This window comes from Schistocerca americana, chromosome 2 (genome assembly GCF_021461395.2).
Source record: "Schistocerca americana isolate TAMUIC-IGC-003095 chromosome 2, iqSchAmer2.1, whole genome shotgun sequence".
Lineage (NCBI taxonomy): Eukaryota > Metazoa > Arthropoda > Insecta > Orthoptera > Acrididae > Schistocerca > Schistocerca americana.
Genome location: NC_060120.1, coordinates 314,667,512 through 314,683,237, shown reverse-complemented (window position 1 = coordinate 314,683,237; position 15,726 = coordinate 314,667,512). Strand labels below are relative to the sequence as shown.

The window sequence follows — 15,726 nt, the reverse complement described above, 5'->3', positions numbered from 1 at the left end:
ACACTAGTGTCATTTTATCTCAAAAAACTATAAACAGTGACAATTTCCGTGTATATTGGCTACAACAAGGAAAGTTTTAGTTAAAATGTGGAATCTTTTCTATGCTTATAAAGCTGCAAGATGACTGAAAACATCATGTTTGTCCTACCATAATAACTGTACTCATTGTTCACAAGCTGAACATAAATCAGTGCCATTTGAACAGATACCACCTGAAGATTATGGTGTAAACTTTGAAATGTTTTATGGTGATTGGCACAGAAATTCTGTACTTTTGTTGGTATTTTAAGCATGAGCCACAAAAACCAGTCCATTATAGAAGAGAATATTTTAAAAAAAATACATGTTACAAGTAACTAATACAAGAAAGTTAAATAATAATAATAATAATAATAATAATAATAATAATAATAATAATGACTTATAAGATGACAAAACAATTTAATGATGTTTCATTTTTTAAATGTTTAGTTGGAATTCCATTTTTATGATTATTTTATGGGCATTACATTTTTACAATGTTTTTATGGGCATTTCATTTTTGCAATGTTTTCATGGGCATTTCATTTTTGCAATGTTTTCATGGGCATTTCATTTTTACAATATTTTTATTAACATTGCGTTTTCACATTCCGATAGGCTTGGTATATACTTATCTTAAAACCTTGCCTCTTTGCTCAAACGTTTCAGATTCACATAAATTATCTATTCTGCAGATAAAATAATACTTGAGCAGCTGTTTTGTAAGTTTCACATTATCAGTTTCTTCGCCAAATTCAGTTGTTGTAAAGAAGGTGGTCACTGTTCATGAACAGTTGTACTGGGCACGGAAAGAATTAACTTCCACCATAAGGCTTTAATAATAATTTTTCTACATAAAAAAATAGAAATCATCTGTATCAGTGTAATAAGAAAACAAAGGAAAATACAGGATGGAAGGTAATAATATAATGAAAAGGATAGTTGCTACTCACCATGTAGTGGAGGTGCTGAGTTGCAGAAAGGCACCAAAATGACTATCAGAAAGTTAGCTTTCAGCCATAAAGGCCTTTGTCAAAAGCAGACAACAAGCACACCGTCACACAAACACAACTCACTCACACATGACCACAGTCTCTGGCTCTAGCTGCCAGACACTGTGGTCATGTGTGTGCGAGTTACGTTTGCCCAAGGATGTGCATGTTTGTGTGTTGTGTACTTTCGACAAAGGCCTTGTTGGCTGAAAGCTTACTTTCCAACAGTCTTTTTGTTGTGCCTTTCTGCGACCCAGCATATCCACAATATGGTGAGTACCAACTATCATTTTCATTATATTGTTAATGTAATAAGAACATGGAATAAAATTAAATTATAGACTTACTCTGTGCTACTGATGCTTCATTAATACCATTGTCTTGCAAATTGTCGAAAACTTGCTTTCTGGCTAGTGGTTATAAGATTTTTTTATGTGGTGGAATAGTTAATAGTTGGTCTTGACTTGTGCAAAACATACCTTTGCCCATTTGTCTGATATGTGTATTTTTCTTCAAAATGAGTTGAGCAGAGATAATTGGCTATAGTAGAAACCATTAGTCTCATTTCATAGTTACAGCCCATATTTTTGCAAGCTCCTTGTTGTTTAAAGGAAATCTGTAATTATTAAAAACCAGATTACTTTCCTGCAAATATCTTAAGCATAATTCCAATTCCGATATAGTCAATGACTCTTTAATTAACATTAAAAATATGTGTCAGATTTTATTTTTATACTAATGTGTTTAGTTGTAAGATGAAAAATGTGTTGTTTCATCACTTCGATTTGTGCAGTTGATGAAGGCACAGCAGGTATTGTTAATTTATATTTTATTGCACAAATCCTCAGGAAAATTAAGTATTTCACTAATAACAAAACAGCCAACATTTCAGACACAAAAAGCAGACTGGCTTTTCATAATGTTCTGAATAAGTGAAGTGTGGTAGAGTCGGCATTAGCTGCCACAAAAACACTGCCACTAGTGTTTTAGCCTCTCTGTGAAATTTTATCTCATTATTTGAATGTATTAGATTTCACTTACTACTGGAATTGCCTAGTTATGTTTGAACACTAACTCTGATTATGAGTGAGTGTTGCTCATTCACAAGATAACTGCAGAAGATCACAAACATGTTTCTTCTGTGAAACATTATGAGTTTTTTTTGTAAAGCTCAGTGTTAATGAACATAGGCTCTGATGAAATGCTTTCCTGACTTTTTGAAAGTATATCCTTAGATGGACTAATTGTCTTGGGAACAGTTATGAAGATAAAATGCATATCTTTTTACTTAATATTGTTACATAAATAAGAATGCTGCAAAAAAGTAGAGGATGAAGTCAGTGATCTCAAGAATGCTGAGCAAAAATTTGTATTTGTATTTAATATATACATTGCAGTGGCTTTTTTAAGTGCATACATGAGGCTAGATACTTACTCTTCAGTTGGATCTCTAATAGAAGGAGAGAAGTGAAAGCAAATAAAGAATTCAGACTTAAAAGTTCATTAATTACTTTAAAAAAAGGAAGAAGAAGAAGAAGAAGAAGGAGATACTTCTTCTTGTAACTGTTGGGAATAAGATCAGTCTTGGAACTTTCTGGACAGACAGTGCAGGTCGTTCCATGAAATGTCAGGTGAACTGCCAGATGTCAATAATTTCTTGCCACAATATTTTGAATACACATGAAGATGGCCAGAAGACTGTCTGAATGTTGTGACAAGAAGTTATTGATCTGTGGCAGTTGGTTTAAAATTTCATGAAGCCTGAGAAAAGGTGTTAGAATACTTTCATATATTTGATTCCAAATACCTTATCTTCAGAGTGGGTGCTAGATATTCAGGCACAATACTTCCAGTGAAATGCCTCTCAAAACTCTCAATTGAAGAAATCTCCTTTGTTATAAAGACTGTTTACATATCGTGCTCATTTCTTTTACTAATCTAGTTTATGGTGCTATAGAATATCTATGTTATGCATAAATTTTGTAATAGAGTTGGTGATTTTTGTAACTATATTCCATTGACTAGTACTGTATATTGATAAGTGGCATGTTTTCAATTATATATTTTCTGCAGTAGTTGCATACCATAGCATGGGAAATGTGTCAAAGTATGAAGCATTTGGGACTGGTGAAAATTGTTTTGTTACATTAATATCTATTTTTTGTGTTTTCTGATGTAGTGGAGAGTTCATACAAACAACTAATTCATAGAAGTATCAGAAAAAGAGCAAAAGAAAGTAACATGGAAAGCTTCATGTTTGGATAAAAGATAACACAGTAATAAAATGTATGTATTGTGATCTGCTTGCCAATCCCACAGAAGGATTACAGTTTGTTTGTAATTTCCATATGAGTAGGTTTCTTTTTGAAATATCAAGAAGAGTGGAAAGAGAAAAGAACAGAAATAGGATGAGGTTTCATGTGGCTAAATACATCATACGTAATAAGAGATCAAGAGAAACAACAGCTAATGTTTCCCTTTTGCTCTGTTTCTGTGTTTTGAATGTTTACACAGTCTTCTGCAAACCATGGGGCCTACTTTTGCTTATTTATTTCACCTCTTTATATTACAAGGAATAGAACTGAATTACAGTGGCTTGTAACTACATAACTGGGGACTTCAACTTTTCCTGTCCTGTTGATGTTACTAGCATAGTTTCCTGGCAGAGGGTTTCATCTTCCCCATTCTCTGTCACCACCACCATCACCACCACCACCAACAACAACAACAACAAAAGCAACACAGACATTACACTACATTATAAATGCACTCATCAAAGTCACCTACACTCCACTAATACACTTGAGACACCGCACTCGTACTTTACAAAGGAAAAGTGCCATTGTGTGTGAAGAAAGAAAACCTTTCCAATTAGGTGTCCCAACTTACATCTCAGGGTGCCGTACCCAACAGTGCTGTAACAGAGTAACTTTTTTCCCACCTCGGCATTAACCCAATTCTACATTTGCCAAACATGACAGTATACCTGATACAATCATTTGTGACTATTTTTATGGTTAGAATGCTTAGATTTTACAAATCTATAATGCATTTATTTTTCAGAGTGTAATGTTCTCTCTGTATTCTGTAAGATAAGTTATTTTCATAATAAGCAATTGTTACAACAGAAAAGGGAGAACTTTATCTATGACTTACTTATTGATGTATCCCAGACAGTGATCTAATTGGGACAGATTGTGTCTCCATAATTAAGAATTGGTAGATTTTGGAAGACTTTGAGGCACTATTTTTTTTGTGTCCAACCCTCCCAATCTTTGTTATCAAATAACACTGTGTGCAGTGGCACTGTAGTAGTCGATATTGAGTTCTGTGTTTCATTTTTCTGTGTTGTGTTGGGGGGTCTCCATGTAAGAATCTCATAACTGCAGTCTGGTTTCTGTAGAAATTGTAGACAACTTTCACTCTCTGTAAATTATTATTGATTACCTTAGAATTTCAAAGTGTGTATTCCAGTGAACATTGTCAAAAGCTATCTCTAAATCTACAGATGCTACAAATGTACATTTGGCGATTATAGCTCCATTACGGGCACTGCCTACAATTCCTTCTTAAAAAGAAAGCTTGTTAACAATGATGACAGTAGATGATCAGTATGAAGCCCCTAAGCCTAAGTGTTAGTGGGTGTAATGTGTGAAGAAGGCGGGGACTTCCTCCTTCTCATAGCAGTCTCTGTCTCTCTACTTCTTGCGTGACACTCCATGTGAGCCCAAAGAAAAAGTTTACTGACTGTAGTTATCACTTACTCAAATTGCGTTACATAAAATTTGACGCTTCTTTGTAATGCTTCTAGAAAAATTTTGTTATTATAAGTGCCTAGACAAACTGATAAATTAATGTTACATGCCTCATGACTGGTCTATGTAGTGCAACTGTAGTTTAAAAATATTTTGTTGATGTCATATGTATATTGTCTGTTGTTATTGTCTGTTGTTCTAGTATGTAGAGGGAGTAAATTAAAGGCTTGAATACTTAAAGCTTTACAATATAGCTGTCTATGACTGAATGGTCTTTTAACTCTGCTTGTGTTACTAGATCTGTCATAATCATAATGTTATGTTTTGTAATTGCTTCAAAAAGCTTTAAAACTGTCTTATTGTACTGAGAGAGTTTATCACACTATATATGTTATTAATAATGTTGAAGTTATGCTGTCACATTATATTCTAGAAATAGTTGTTTCATTTACTGTTTTTGTTTCTTTTTTGTAAGTGTTTACTTTGCTCAGTTAGCATTAGATGATTGACAAAACATTTAAGTACAACTGCACCAGCACTGTTAAGATATTCTATATCTGATGAATTGCACCACTGTTAATAATAGATGTTTGTATTGTGTTTGATGTTATATAAAATTCTGTGCAAGACAATTATGTTTTTAATACTTACTTTGTTTGCAGAATATGTTTTACTGTATACATTGGCTTCGGGTGCTACTGGGTGAAAGTGGATGAGAATTTTATTTTCCATATTTTTCTCTTCTCTCATTTGTGTAATACTGACTGATACGTGAGTGGAGCTTATGACTGAAGATTAACGCATTGGCATTGTATTTCAGATACGTAGGTTGGTTGCAAGATGTTGTTCTATATGGTGCTCAGATTTTTGTCAGTAATGTTAAGGTTGATATGTTTGTCTGACTTAGATTTTTAATCTCTCTCTCTCTCTCTCTCTCTCTCTCTCTCTCTCTCTCTCTCCCTCTCCCTCCCTCTCCCTCTCCCTCTCTCTCTCTCCCTCCTCCACCTCCCTCCCTCCCTCCTTCCCCCTCCCCCCTCCCCCTCCTCCCCCTCCTCCCCCTCCCCCCTCCCCTCTCCCCCTCTCTCCTCCTCTCTCCCTCTCCCCCTCTCTCCCTCTCCCCCTCTCTCCCTCTCCCCCTCTCCCACTCTCCCTGTGTGTGTGTGTGTGTGTGTGTGTGTGTGTGTGTGTGTGTGTGCGTGCGCTCGCACAAGCATGCATGCATATGTTTGTATATATATCATATACTTCGTGTTATGGCTCTTGTTCTCCAATTTCAATTCTTGTGTCACATTTATGTAATACATTTATGTAATGCAATAAATGTAAATTGATGTAATAAACGTTGGAATGCATTGCAAAATACATTTTACAGTATACATTAAAAGTTGATACTAATGACTGAGAAATAAATGTAGCTTATCAAATAGCATATTCAGAAAAAGAAAGTCAGAAAATGTATGGTATTAATGGTTAATCATAAAATACTTTCACAATGTTCCTGATGTGTAGCAAATGTGTTCATGAGGAAAGGGAGACATGTGGTGGCATAGCCAACAATGATTTTGCAGGATATTTTGACAGCGGCAGTGACAGTGGTATCAATGTTTTACCTCCTGCACGAAAACGGTGTAAGTGGCTCGTGACTGAAGATGATACTGACGAAGAAGAGCAAACCTACCAGCAACAATCTGAGTCGTGGATGTGGCAAAAGGAAGACAATGAACCAACAATCTGGACATATATGGAACTTTGCGGAATAAAGGAAGCAGCTTTACAGCATGTGAGTACAAGCATAATAGAATTAGACGTTCTCTATTTAATATTTAATAGTACATTATGGGAAAACATCGTAAGTGAGACAAATAGATATGCACAAGACATACTCAACAATGAACAGAAGAGACGAAAAATAGACCAAAAGTGGTCTCCTATCGGCTGTGATGAAATAAAAATATACATTGCGCTATGTATGATCATGGCTGAAGTAAGGAAACCGTTATAGAAACGCCAATATTTAGGAAGACGGTACCATTCAGGAGACTTCTGCACATTAGTAGATTTCTGCATCTAGCGAATAACAGTTTAGCTAACAACACAGGTAAGCTGTACAAACTAAGACCAGTCATAGATATGTTCAATCAAAAATGCAAGGAAGTGTACACAGTGCAAGAGAATATTGCCATTGATGAATCATTAATGAAATTTAAGGGGCGCTTATCCTACAAACAATTTAACCCATCAAAAAGAGTGAGATTTGGTATTAAAATTTATAAATTGTTTGAGTCAAGTTCAGGATACTGCTATGATTTTAAGATATACACGGGTAGTAACAAACGTGGTGCTAGTGGTAGTGCCTTTGAAAGTGTAGTTCTAGAACTACCACAGTCGGTATTACACAAATGGCATACTCCGTATTTAGATAACTGGTTTTCTTCACCAAAACATTTCAAAACTCTCCTCACCAATAAAACTAATGTGATTGGAACAGTGTGCTCAAACAGAAAAAATATGCCCACAGTCTTCCTAAAGGCAAAATTAAAGAAGAGAGAATATACAGTGAGGAGTTGTAATGGAATATTGGCACTTAAATGGAAAGATAAATGAGATGTTTACATGCTTTCCACAAAACATACAACAGCAGAAATGATTGTCACAGACACACCTCTCCGCAATGTGTCGTGGAAACCGAAATGTGTCATCGAATACAATAGAGGCATTATTGGAATTGATCGCCAAGATCAGATGCTCGCATGCTTCCCTGTGATGAGAAAATATATGAAAGGATACCGCAAGATATTCTTTTACCTATTTAATGTTGCTTTATTTAACACGTACATTTTGTATTACAAAATACATTGCGGCAAACAACAGAGCTACCCACAATATAGGATTCACATTGCAGAATCATTGTTGAAAACTATACCTTTACCGGAATATAATCGAATGGGACGATTAGCATCCGGCGATATACCACAAAGACTGCATGTGTAACATTGGGCGCATTTCCCCAAATGTGTTGATCCAACACCAACAAAAGTAAATCCTGTGAGAGCTTGTGTAGTGTGCAGCAAAACAAGGTGGGAATGCAAAAAGTGCTGGGTTGCATTACATGTGACAGATTGTTTTGAACGATGTCATACAATCAAAGACTATTAAATTCGTGTACACGTCATTGTGAATACATTGAGTTTGAAAATATGTTTGCCAACGTACTAATGTAACAGGTCCCAGAATGTTTTGAACAAAATATTATACAGTCTTAGATCATTGCATTGTTGTGAATATTATTATTAAGATGTATTTCATCAATGTATGTTTGCTTATAAAGGGAAATAAAACGTTTGTGAACATATTGTTGCATTTGAGACAATGAATGTTTCGTTTCCAATGGGCAACTAATCGTCATTATTTATGATACCTGTAGAAATGTCACGTTACTGGTATCTCACACATGTACTTACAAATCCCGAGGGCGTCTGCATGACTTCGGATGCCACCAGGAGTAGTGCACCACAGCCTTAGCGTGTGTAAGCTCTGGGAATCGTAAGGCGCATCTGTACCTTGCAGCCACTTAAGGCTCACGCTAACGGAACTTAAACTGTAAGACAAAGGGTTAAATGTCTGGATGTAATGTTGCAAAATGATATGAGGTGGAACAAGTATGTGAAAACTGTGGTACAGGAGGCAAATGGATGACTCCAGTTTATTGGGAGAATTTTAGGAAAGAGTGGTTGACTTGTAAAGGAAACCTCATATAGGACACTTGGGTGACCTATTCTTGAGTACTACTCGAGTGTTTAGGATCTGTACCATGTCGGATTGAAGGAAGACATCAAAGCAGTTCAGAGGCCAGTGGCTAGATTTGTTACTGGTAGATTCAAACAACATGTAAGTGTTACACAGATGCTTCAGGAACTCAAATGGAATCCCTGGAGGGAAGGCAATGTTCTTTTCGAGAAACACTATTGACAAAATTTAGAGAACTGGCATTAGAAGCTGACTGCCAAACATCTCTGCTGCCACCAACATAAATCACATGTAAGGACTACGAAGATTAGATATGAGAAATTAGGGCTCATACGGAGGCATACAGACAGTCATTTTTCCCTCACTTTATTTGCAAGGAGACCAGGAGGGGAAAGTAGTGTTACAGGGTACCCTCCGCTATGCACCGTACAGTGGCTTGCGGAGTATCTACATAGATGTGGTTGTAGTACAACAAGATTAGCAGAGAAGGTGCCACTTTGAAAGAAACTGCAGTTTCCTCAGTTGTACAAAAAGTACAATTATAGAATGAAGTCATAGAAATAGTTAGTGAGTTTTTATTCTTAGGGCAGTTGTAGATAAAGACTAGATTGAAAGCAAAAGAAATAAATAGAAGAGTAAAAATGGCTTGGAGTACTTTAGTTACATAGTAAAGTGTTCAGAATGGAGACTCAATTGTGCCTAGAACAGAAAGTTCACTATCAGAGTGTATTACTAGTTTCAGCTTCTGGCCATGACACACAGACAATAGTGTGAAACCCATTCAAAGCTAATGTTCAGCTATGTGACCAATGGCAAGACGTATTTAGGTAGTTAATAGAAGAGAGAGGAAAACAAACAAATTGGTCAGGGAACAGACCATAGTGGAATTAATTATGACTGCAATGACAATGAAATGGGTGGATCACATAGCCAGCAAATGGATGATGGGTAGAACCAAGGGAGTATTTTGCTGTATTCTGGAGATACAAAAAGACATAATAGAGAATTATTGGATGAAATTAGAAAATGATTAGAGGCAGTTTTATATTGAAGTTGGTATCAAATGCCTGAAAAATATTTTTCAAAGATTAACAGGGAACAGTAGTTGGAACAACAGATGGCAGTTCTCAATGGACTGTACTGCTTGTCTCATTACTTACTTTGCGCAACATTCCTTTTTCTTGCTTTTGCTGAGTGAGTGTACTACCCACAGTAGATGCATTGACAAAAGGATAAATCAGTAAGACAACAGGGAGTTAAAGCATACAAAATAACACCCGCCTCTCATGCCAACTCAATGAGAGAACTAACATGCTGATTGCATTTCCTGATTAATTTGACTACATGTACATGTTGACTCGATTTTAGCTTGTTAGTTAGCAAAGTCCTACTTAATTTCATACATAAAATATTTATTTAGTGTATGGCCATTAATGTTTATGAAGGGTAGACGTTAAATTATAATTAATGGACTGAAAAAAATCAAGCTACAACCACAGAACTTGCTGATGGTGTTACTTCTTTCTGACATATGTACTCTTCAATACATTTTTCCCAGTGATGGGTGATTTGGCAAAGACCATGTTGGTAATAGTCTGCATTTTGGCTGATCAGGAAAAGTACACTGAAAATCACCGCGGTGTCATCCTGTAAATATCTCCTATGTAATTGTTTCTTCATCTGAGGAAAGAGGGAGAAGTCATTGGGAGTCATATCATAAGTATACAGGAGAGGGAGGGACAGCCAGAGATTGCGGTCGTGTGTACATGAATTGTGTCTGAGTGATTGTGTGAATATGTGTGTGCTCTTGTTTTCTGACAAAAGCTATGGCTGAAAATTTAATTGCGAGAGTGTGATTTTCTTTTCTGTGTGGTTGTCTGCAGGTCAGCAATCATCTGTGCGGTGAGTTGCTACCCATCCTCATTATTATTGAGTCTCAGAGTATTTGAACAACTTACCTGTTGCATGGATTGGTCTCATTTCATCAATATGCTGTCTGTGGCTCGTGAATAGCTGGCCACAGATTGGATTTCCGTAACATTGCAAAACGGCAGGCCGTTTCTGCGGGTATGTGTAATGGACTGGGCCAGCCGATCTGAAGCCATTCAGTTCCCTCTAATGTGCAGGCCCTGCCCCTTGGGTCAGGTCTCAGCAATCTGCCTGCAGGCTGCATCTGTTTGTGTGTAACGTAATGCAGTGGATTTTCGTGGTTTGTCCATGGATCCAGGACTGTGGTGCTCCTCAGCAGGCCAGAGACCATGGGTGATGGATATCAGGAATTGCAACTGTCTCACTGCAAGTACATTGTACAGCATGGTATTTTATAGACATTTTATTTGTTCTAGTACAGTTTGGCACTGCAAAAGTAGTTTATATGTTAGAAACTATGGACAATAAGAAGAAGAAAACTGTCAGTTGCTGGCAGTTTGTACACTATGTACTCATATATTTCTCAAAAGTAAAATCTCACGTTACCTGTAAAATAATAGACATTGCACAGTGGGTAATAATCAACAATAATGAAGATAGCAGAACCAACATTTTATTGGTGGTCACCTACAGTGTTAGTTTACACATTTCTTCCCCACATTATAAACTTCTTTCAAGAGGCCTACTTTTTTCTGAGGTTATTTCTGAAACCAGTGAAGGTATTTTAAATCTGTCTTGCGACTCCAAGGGAATGCATATTTTTGTCACCAAATGTGTTTCATCTTTATTGAAATAAAGTAACATCAGTGGTCTTAATGATATACAGTTTGGCTTGCTTTCTCCATCTAAAAACAGTTCATTACAAAAGATGTTGAAGTTAGTACTTAAGATTTTTGCTCACAGCAGGAAATGCTATCTTCTTGCAAGTGGTGGTTTTTTAATTTAGAAAAAAGATATTTTCTCCTCATTTGTACTATTGTTTCCTATACTGTAGTTGCAAAGACAGACTGTCAACTTCTGTCTTAACTTACCCTCGAGATCTCAAAATTTGTAAGGGAAAAATATTGAAACTTGTCTGGAAATCAGGGAAATATCAGGGAATTTCACTTTGGGAAACTTGTGGCAACCCTGGAATTATATATACTTATCTGATTTTTCATGACCCATTTAGACTAAGTGCTAATGCGTTACGCTCATTTATTTTGTGAATACCGTTTGTGATGATTTTTGCTTGTTTAACTAACTAACTGATTAATTACATGCTAACTGAATGACACACCTGGCCAAGACTAGGTCAAGGAACTCTCACTTCTATACTATAATATGTATGAGCTTTCTTGATCCTAAGTGCTGTATGGAAAATTTGGAATTTAAAGCTAAGTTTACTGCTATGTCATACAGCCTTTCTTCTAAAAATATGTATTTTTCAAGAAACATCAAGATGATGATGCTGTGGATCCTGTGATACAGATTGAAGATGATTAAATGTACATTGAGACTGTACTCCTATAACACAAAGATGATAATTTTGATCTGGGCACTTAATACACAATCATTATGTATGATTTTTGATATTACACATACATATATTATTGGGTTAGAGTCACACTTGAGATATTATGTAGGTGTCAGGCTGAGTAAGTGTTCTGTCTCATGGAAGTTTCCTGTTTGGATTACTGTGAAGTGGATGCTGATTTACCTGTTTGCTTTCATACTAGACTTATCCATTGCCTCTGAGATTCTGTGTGTACAGGGGAAGGAAAATCATCCAATTTTAGGATACTAATGAAATGTGTAATATGATGGTTACACTTTTCTAAGTCAATATCTTACTATTTCTTATATATTATTTTTACTATGTGTTCTGCCTAGTATTGTGGTGATATGACCTATTTCAAGAACTACTTTTTGAAGTGAGAAGTGAGTTAGATAGAAAAACAATATCATGAATGTACATAAATTACTGAAACTTTTGTTTATTGTATGTGATATCTCATCCATTAGGATGCAAACTTATACTGTGTGTGGTATCAGGTACTGAAAAGACAGTGTTGCCTGAAGTTCCACATTGGACTGTATAGGGTGGAGATCCCACCAGAAGAAATAACTTACATAAGGAAATGAAATTTCAAGATGAATGTAAAAATGTGTTTTCTATATCTTAGGTGGGAATCCTATGTTACCTATTTTGGACTTCATTTTGATTCACAACATGGGTGTGTCTCATATGTGCTATTTAGGATGTTTTGTTGTAATTGAATTCTCATACCACAGTACATTTTTGTATTGCAGATTGTTTGTCTATGCCGGCCGCGGTGGTCTCGCGGTTCTAGGCGCGCAGTCCGGAACCGCGCGATTGCTACGGTCGCAGGTTCGAATCCTGCCTCAGGCATGGATGTGTGTGATGTCCTTAGGTTGGTTAGGTTTAAGTAGTTCTAAGTTCTAGGGGACTGATGACCACAGCTGTTAAGTCCCATAGTGCTCAGAGCCATGTGTGTTTGTCTATAAAGTGTTACACACTATTAAAGCTATACCTGTATAATTTTATATGTTTTGTGTGTTACACTTAGTACCCATGATTTCTTTTATATAATTTAATGATTTAATGTTTTTGGTGCTTGACACCACCTGAATCTCACTATTTTTGTATTCGATAATTTACCTCTGGGTACTGGCTTGTAATTCTTTTTCCAAATTGTCTACATTCCACTTCCAGGATAGTAGAAGAGCATTTCACTAACTTTTGGTGAGGAAAACCTCTTGAGGGGGTACTGAAATGGGACAACCTTCCCAGCCGTATCTGAAATTGCTTCCTCGCATCAAACATTCTCTGAAGAGGTCATTTTAGCTTGAATTTCTAGCTTTCTGGACTTTACACTGTTATGTCTATACGCAGTTCCAGCAGTAAACTGCCCTTTAAAAAATTAGTACACATGAGTTTACTACCTCAGATCAAATTTCACATTAATGTGTTACTCGATTTATATCAGCAACTAAAGGGATAAGCCATTTGTTAATAACCCTACTTTGAAATTTTGTGATATGAACTGTGCAGCCATGAAAATTTACTTCCCTATTTCTGAAAAGCTATGATGTTTATTCATTATGGTTATTTAAAATGATAGCACTACTTGAGAGCTGTCCAAAATACCCTTAACAATATTTTATTCAAAGTTAATAATTAACTAAAATGTAATTTAAATTGTTGTACTGTAAAATTAATTCAAATTGTGTATGAAATGAAGTAAACTCTTCCAGAATGCACATCAGAACACGTAGGGCAGTATGTGGCCCATTTTTTGATGTAGGTAATGAAAAACTTCTAATGTCTTTAATTGTTAATTTGTAAATCTTACATTTAACAGTGCATTCGATTGATCAGTTTTATACAGGGCTATTACAAATGATTGAAGTGATTTGACAAATTCACTGTAGCTCCATTCATTGACATATGGTCACGACACACTACAGATACGTATAAAAACTTATAAAGTTTTGTTCGGCTGAAGCCGCACTTCAGGTTTCTGCCACCAGAGCGCTCAAGAGCGCAGTGAGACAAAATGACGACAGGAGCCGAGAAAGCGTATGTCATGCTTGAAATTCACTCACATCAGTCAGTCATAACAGTGCAACGACACTTCAGGACGAAGTTCAACAAAGATCCACCAACTGCTAACTCCATTCGGCGATGGTATGCGCAGTTTAAAGCTTCTGGATGCCTCTGTAAGGGGAAATCAACGGGTCAGCCTGCAGTGAGCGAAGAAACGGTTGAACGCGTGCGGGCAAGTTTCACGCGTAGCCCGCGGAAGTCGACGAATAAAGCAAGCAGGGAGCTAAACGTACCACAGCCGACGGTTTGGAAAATCTTACGGAAAAGGCTAAAGCAGGAGCCTTACCGCTTACAATTGCTACAAGCCCTGACACACGATGACAAAGTCAAACGCTTTGAATTTTCGGCGCAGTTGCAACAGCTCATGAAAGAGGATGCGTTCAGTGCGAAACTTGTTTTAAGTGATGAAGCAACATTTTTTCTTAACGGTGAAGTGAACAGACACAATGTGTGAATCTGGGCGGTAGAGAATCCTCACGCATTCGTGCAGCAAATTCGCGATTCACCAAAAGTTAACATGTTTTGTGCAATCTCACGGTTTAAATTTTACGGCCCCTTTTTCTTCTGCGAAAAAAACGTTACAGGACACGTGTATCTGGACATACTGGAAAATTGGCTCATGCCACAACTGGAGACCGACAGCGCCGACTTCATCTTTCAACAGGATGGTGCTCCACCGCACTTCCATCACGATGTTCGGCATTTCTTAAACAGGAGATTGGAAAACCGATGGATCGGTCGTGGTGGAGATCACGATCAGCAATTCATGTCATGGCCTCCACGCTCTCCCGACTTAACCCCATGCGATTTCTTTCTGTGGGGTTATGTGAAAGATTCAGTGTTTAAACCTCCTCTACCAAGAAACGTGCCAGAACTGGGAGCTCGCATCAACAATGCTTTCGAACTCATTGATGGGGACATGCTGCGCCGAGTGTGGGAGGAACTTGATTATCGGCTTGATGTCTGCCAAATCACTAAAGGGGCACATATCGAACATTTGTGAATGCCTGAAAAACCTTTTTGAGCTTTTGTATGTGTGTGCAAAGCATTGTGAAAATATCTCAAATAATAAAGTTATTGTAGAGCTGTGAAATCGCTTCAATCATTTGTAATAACCCTGTATTTAAAAAAATGGTGCATGAGCCACGAGGGATAGAGTAAGTCGAAGAGAATCAGTAAGAAATTGGTACGCAAAAGAGGCAGGGAGAGAGTCAGTCAGTCAGTGAGTCTGCATTTTTGTCTTTCAGAAGCTGTTTGTGAGAGACACTTTTGGAGGCTGTCAGACAAGAAATGTATACATCTTCAATGTAAATCCAAATTGCTCATAATAAAAATCAAGAAAAGTGATATACGCCATGTTTTATTTAAAAAATTAGTACATCAGCAACTTCAAACACTGGGACTTCCTGAAGCAACAATGCCTGAGGATACCAAAGTTGAATAATCATATGCAGCAGCTAAGGTAAGATATGTGAACTTTTATTAACTGTGAAAGAAATTTTCTGGTTTTCATTTGTCTTTGTAGTGGTGAATGGTGGAGGCCCAAACTATGACAGTCGTTCAATAAGTAATGTCCCAAGTTGATCCATTGGTACGACTGATAATTCATTATTACAATTGTCCAATAATAGATAGAACTACAGAAACCATGTAATTTATTCTCATTCAACAT

At 36.8% G+C, this 15,726-nt stretch overlaps 1 protein-coding gene across 2 annotated transcripts; it reads left to right on the top strand.

Moving 5' to 3' along the window:
- The first annotated feature begins 5,878 nt into the window (after nucleotides 1-5,878).
- On the top strand, nucleotides 5,879-15,409 carry LOC124595213. Of its 2 annotated transcripts, none has more exons than XM_047133853.1 (2): nucleotides 5,879-6,548; nucleotides 15,302-15,409. In XM_047133853.1, the coding sequence occupies exons 1-2, from the start codon at nucleotides 6,261-6,263 to the stop codon at nucleotides 15,380-15,382; spliced, it is 369 nt and encodes a 122-aa protein (XP_046989809.1). In that variant the 5' UTR covers nucleotides 5,879-6,260; the 3' UTR covers nucleotides 15,383-15,409. The 2 variants fall into 2 exon arrangements, with proteins under 2 accessions (XP_046989809.1, XP_046989811.1); XM_047133855.1 differs by lacking the exon at nucleotides 15,302-15,409 and adding an exon at nucleotides 10,399-10,764.
- Nucleotides 15,410-15,726: the final 317 nt, after the last annotated feature.

Coding starts and splice junctions, on each gene's coding strand:
- LOC124595213 (XM_047133853.1), top strand. CDS start 6,261: ATGTTCCTGATGTGTAGCAAATGTGTTCATGAGGAAAGGGAGACATGT. Junction 6,549..15,301: donor AGGAAGCAGCTTTACAGCAT/GTGAGTACAAGC, acceptor TTTGTCTTTCAG/AAGCTGTTTGTGAGAGACAC.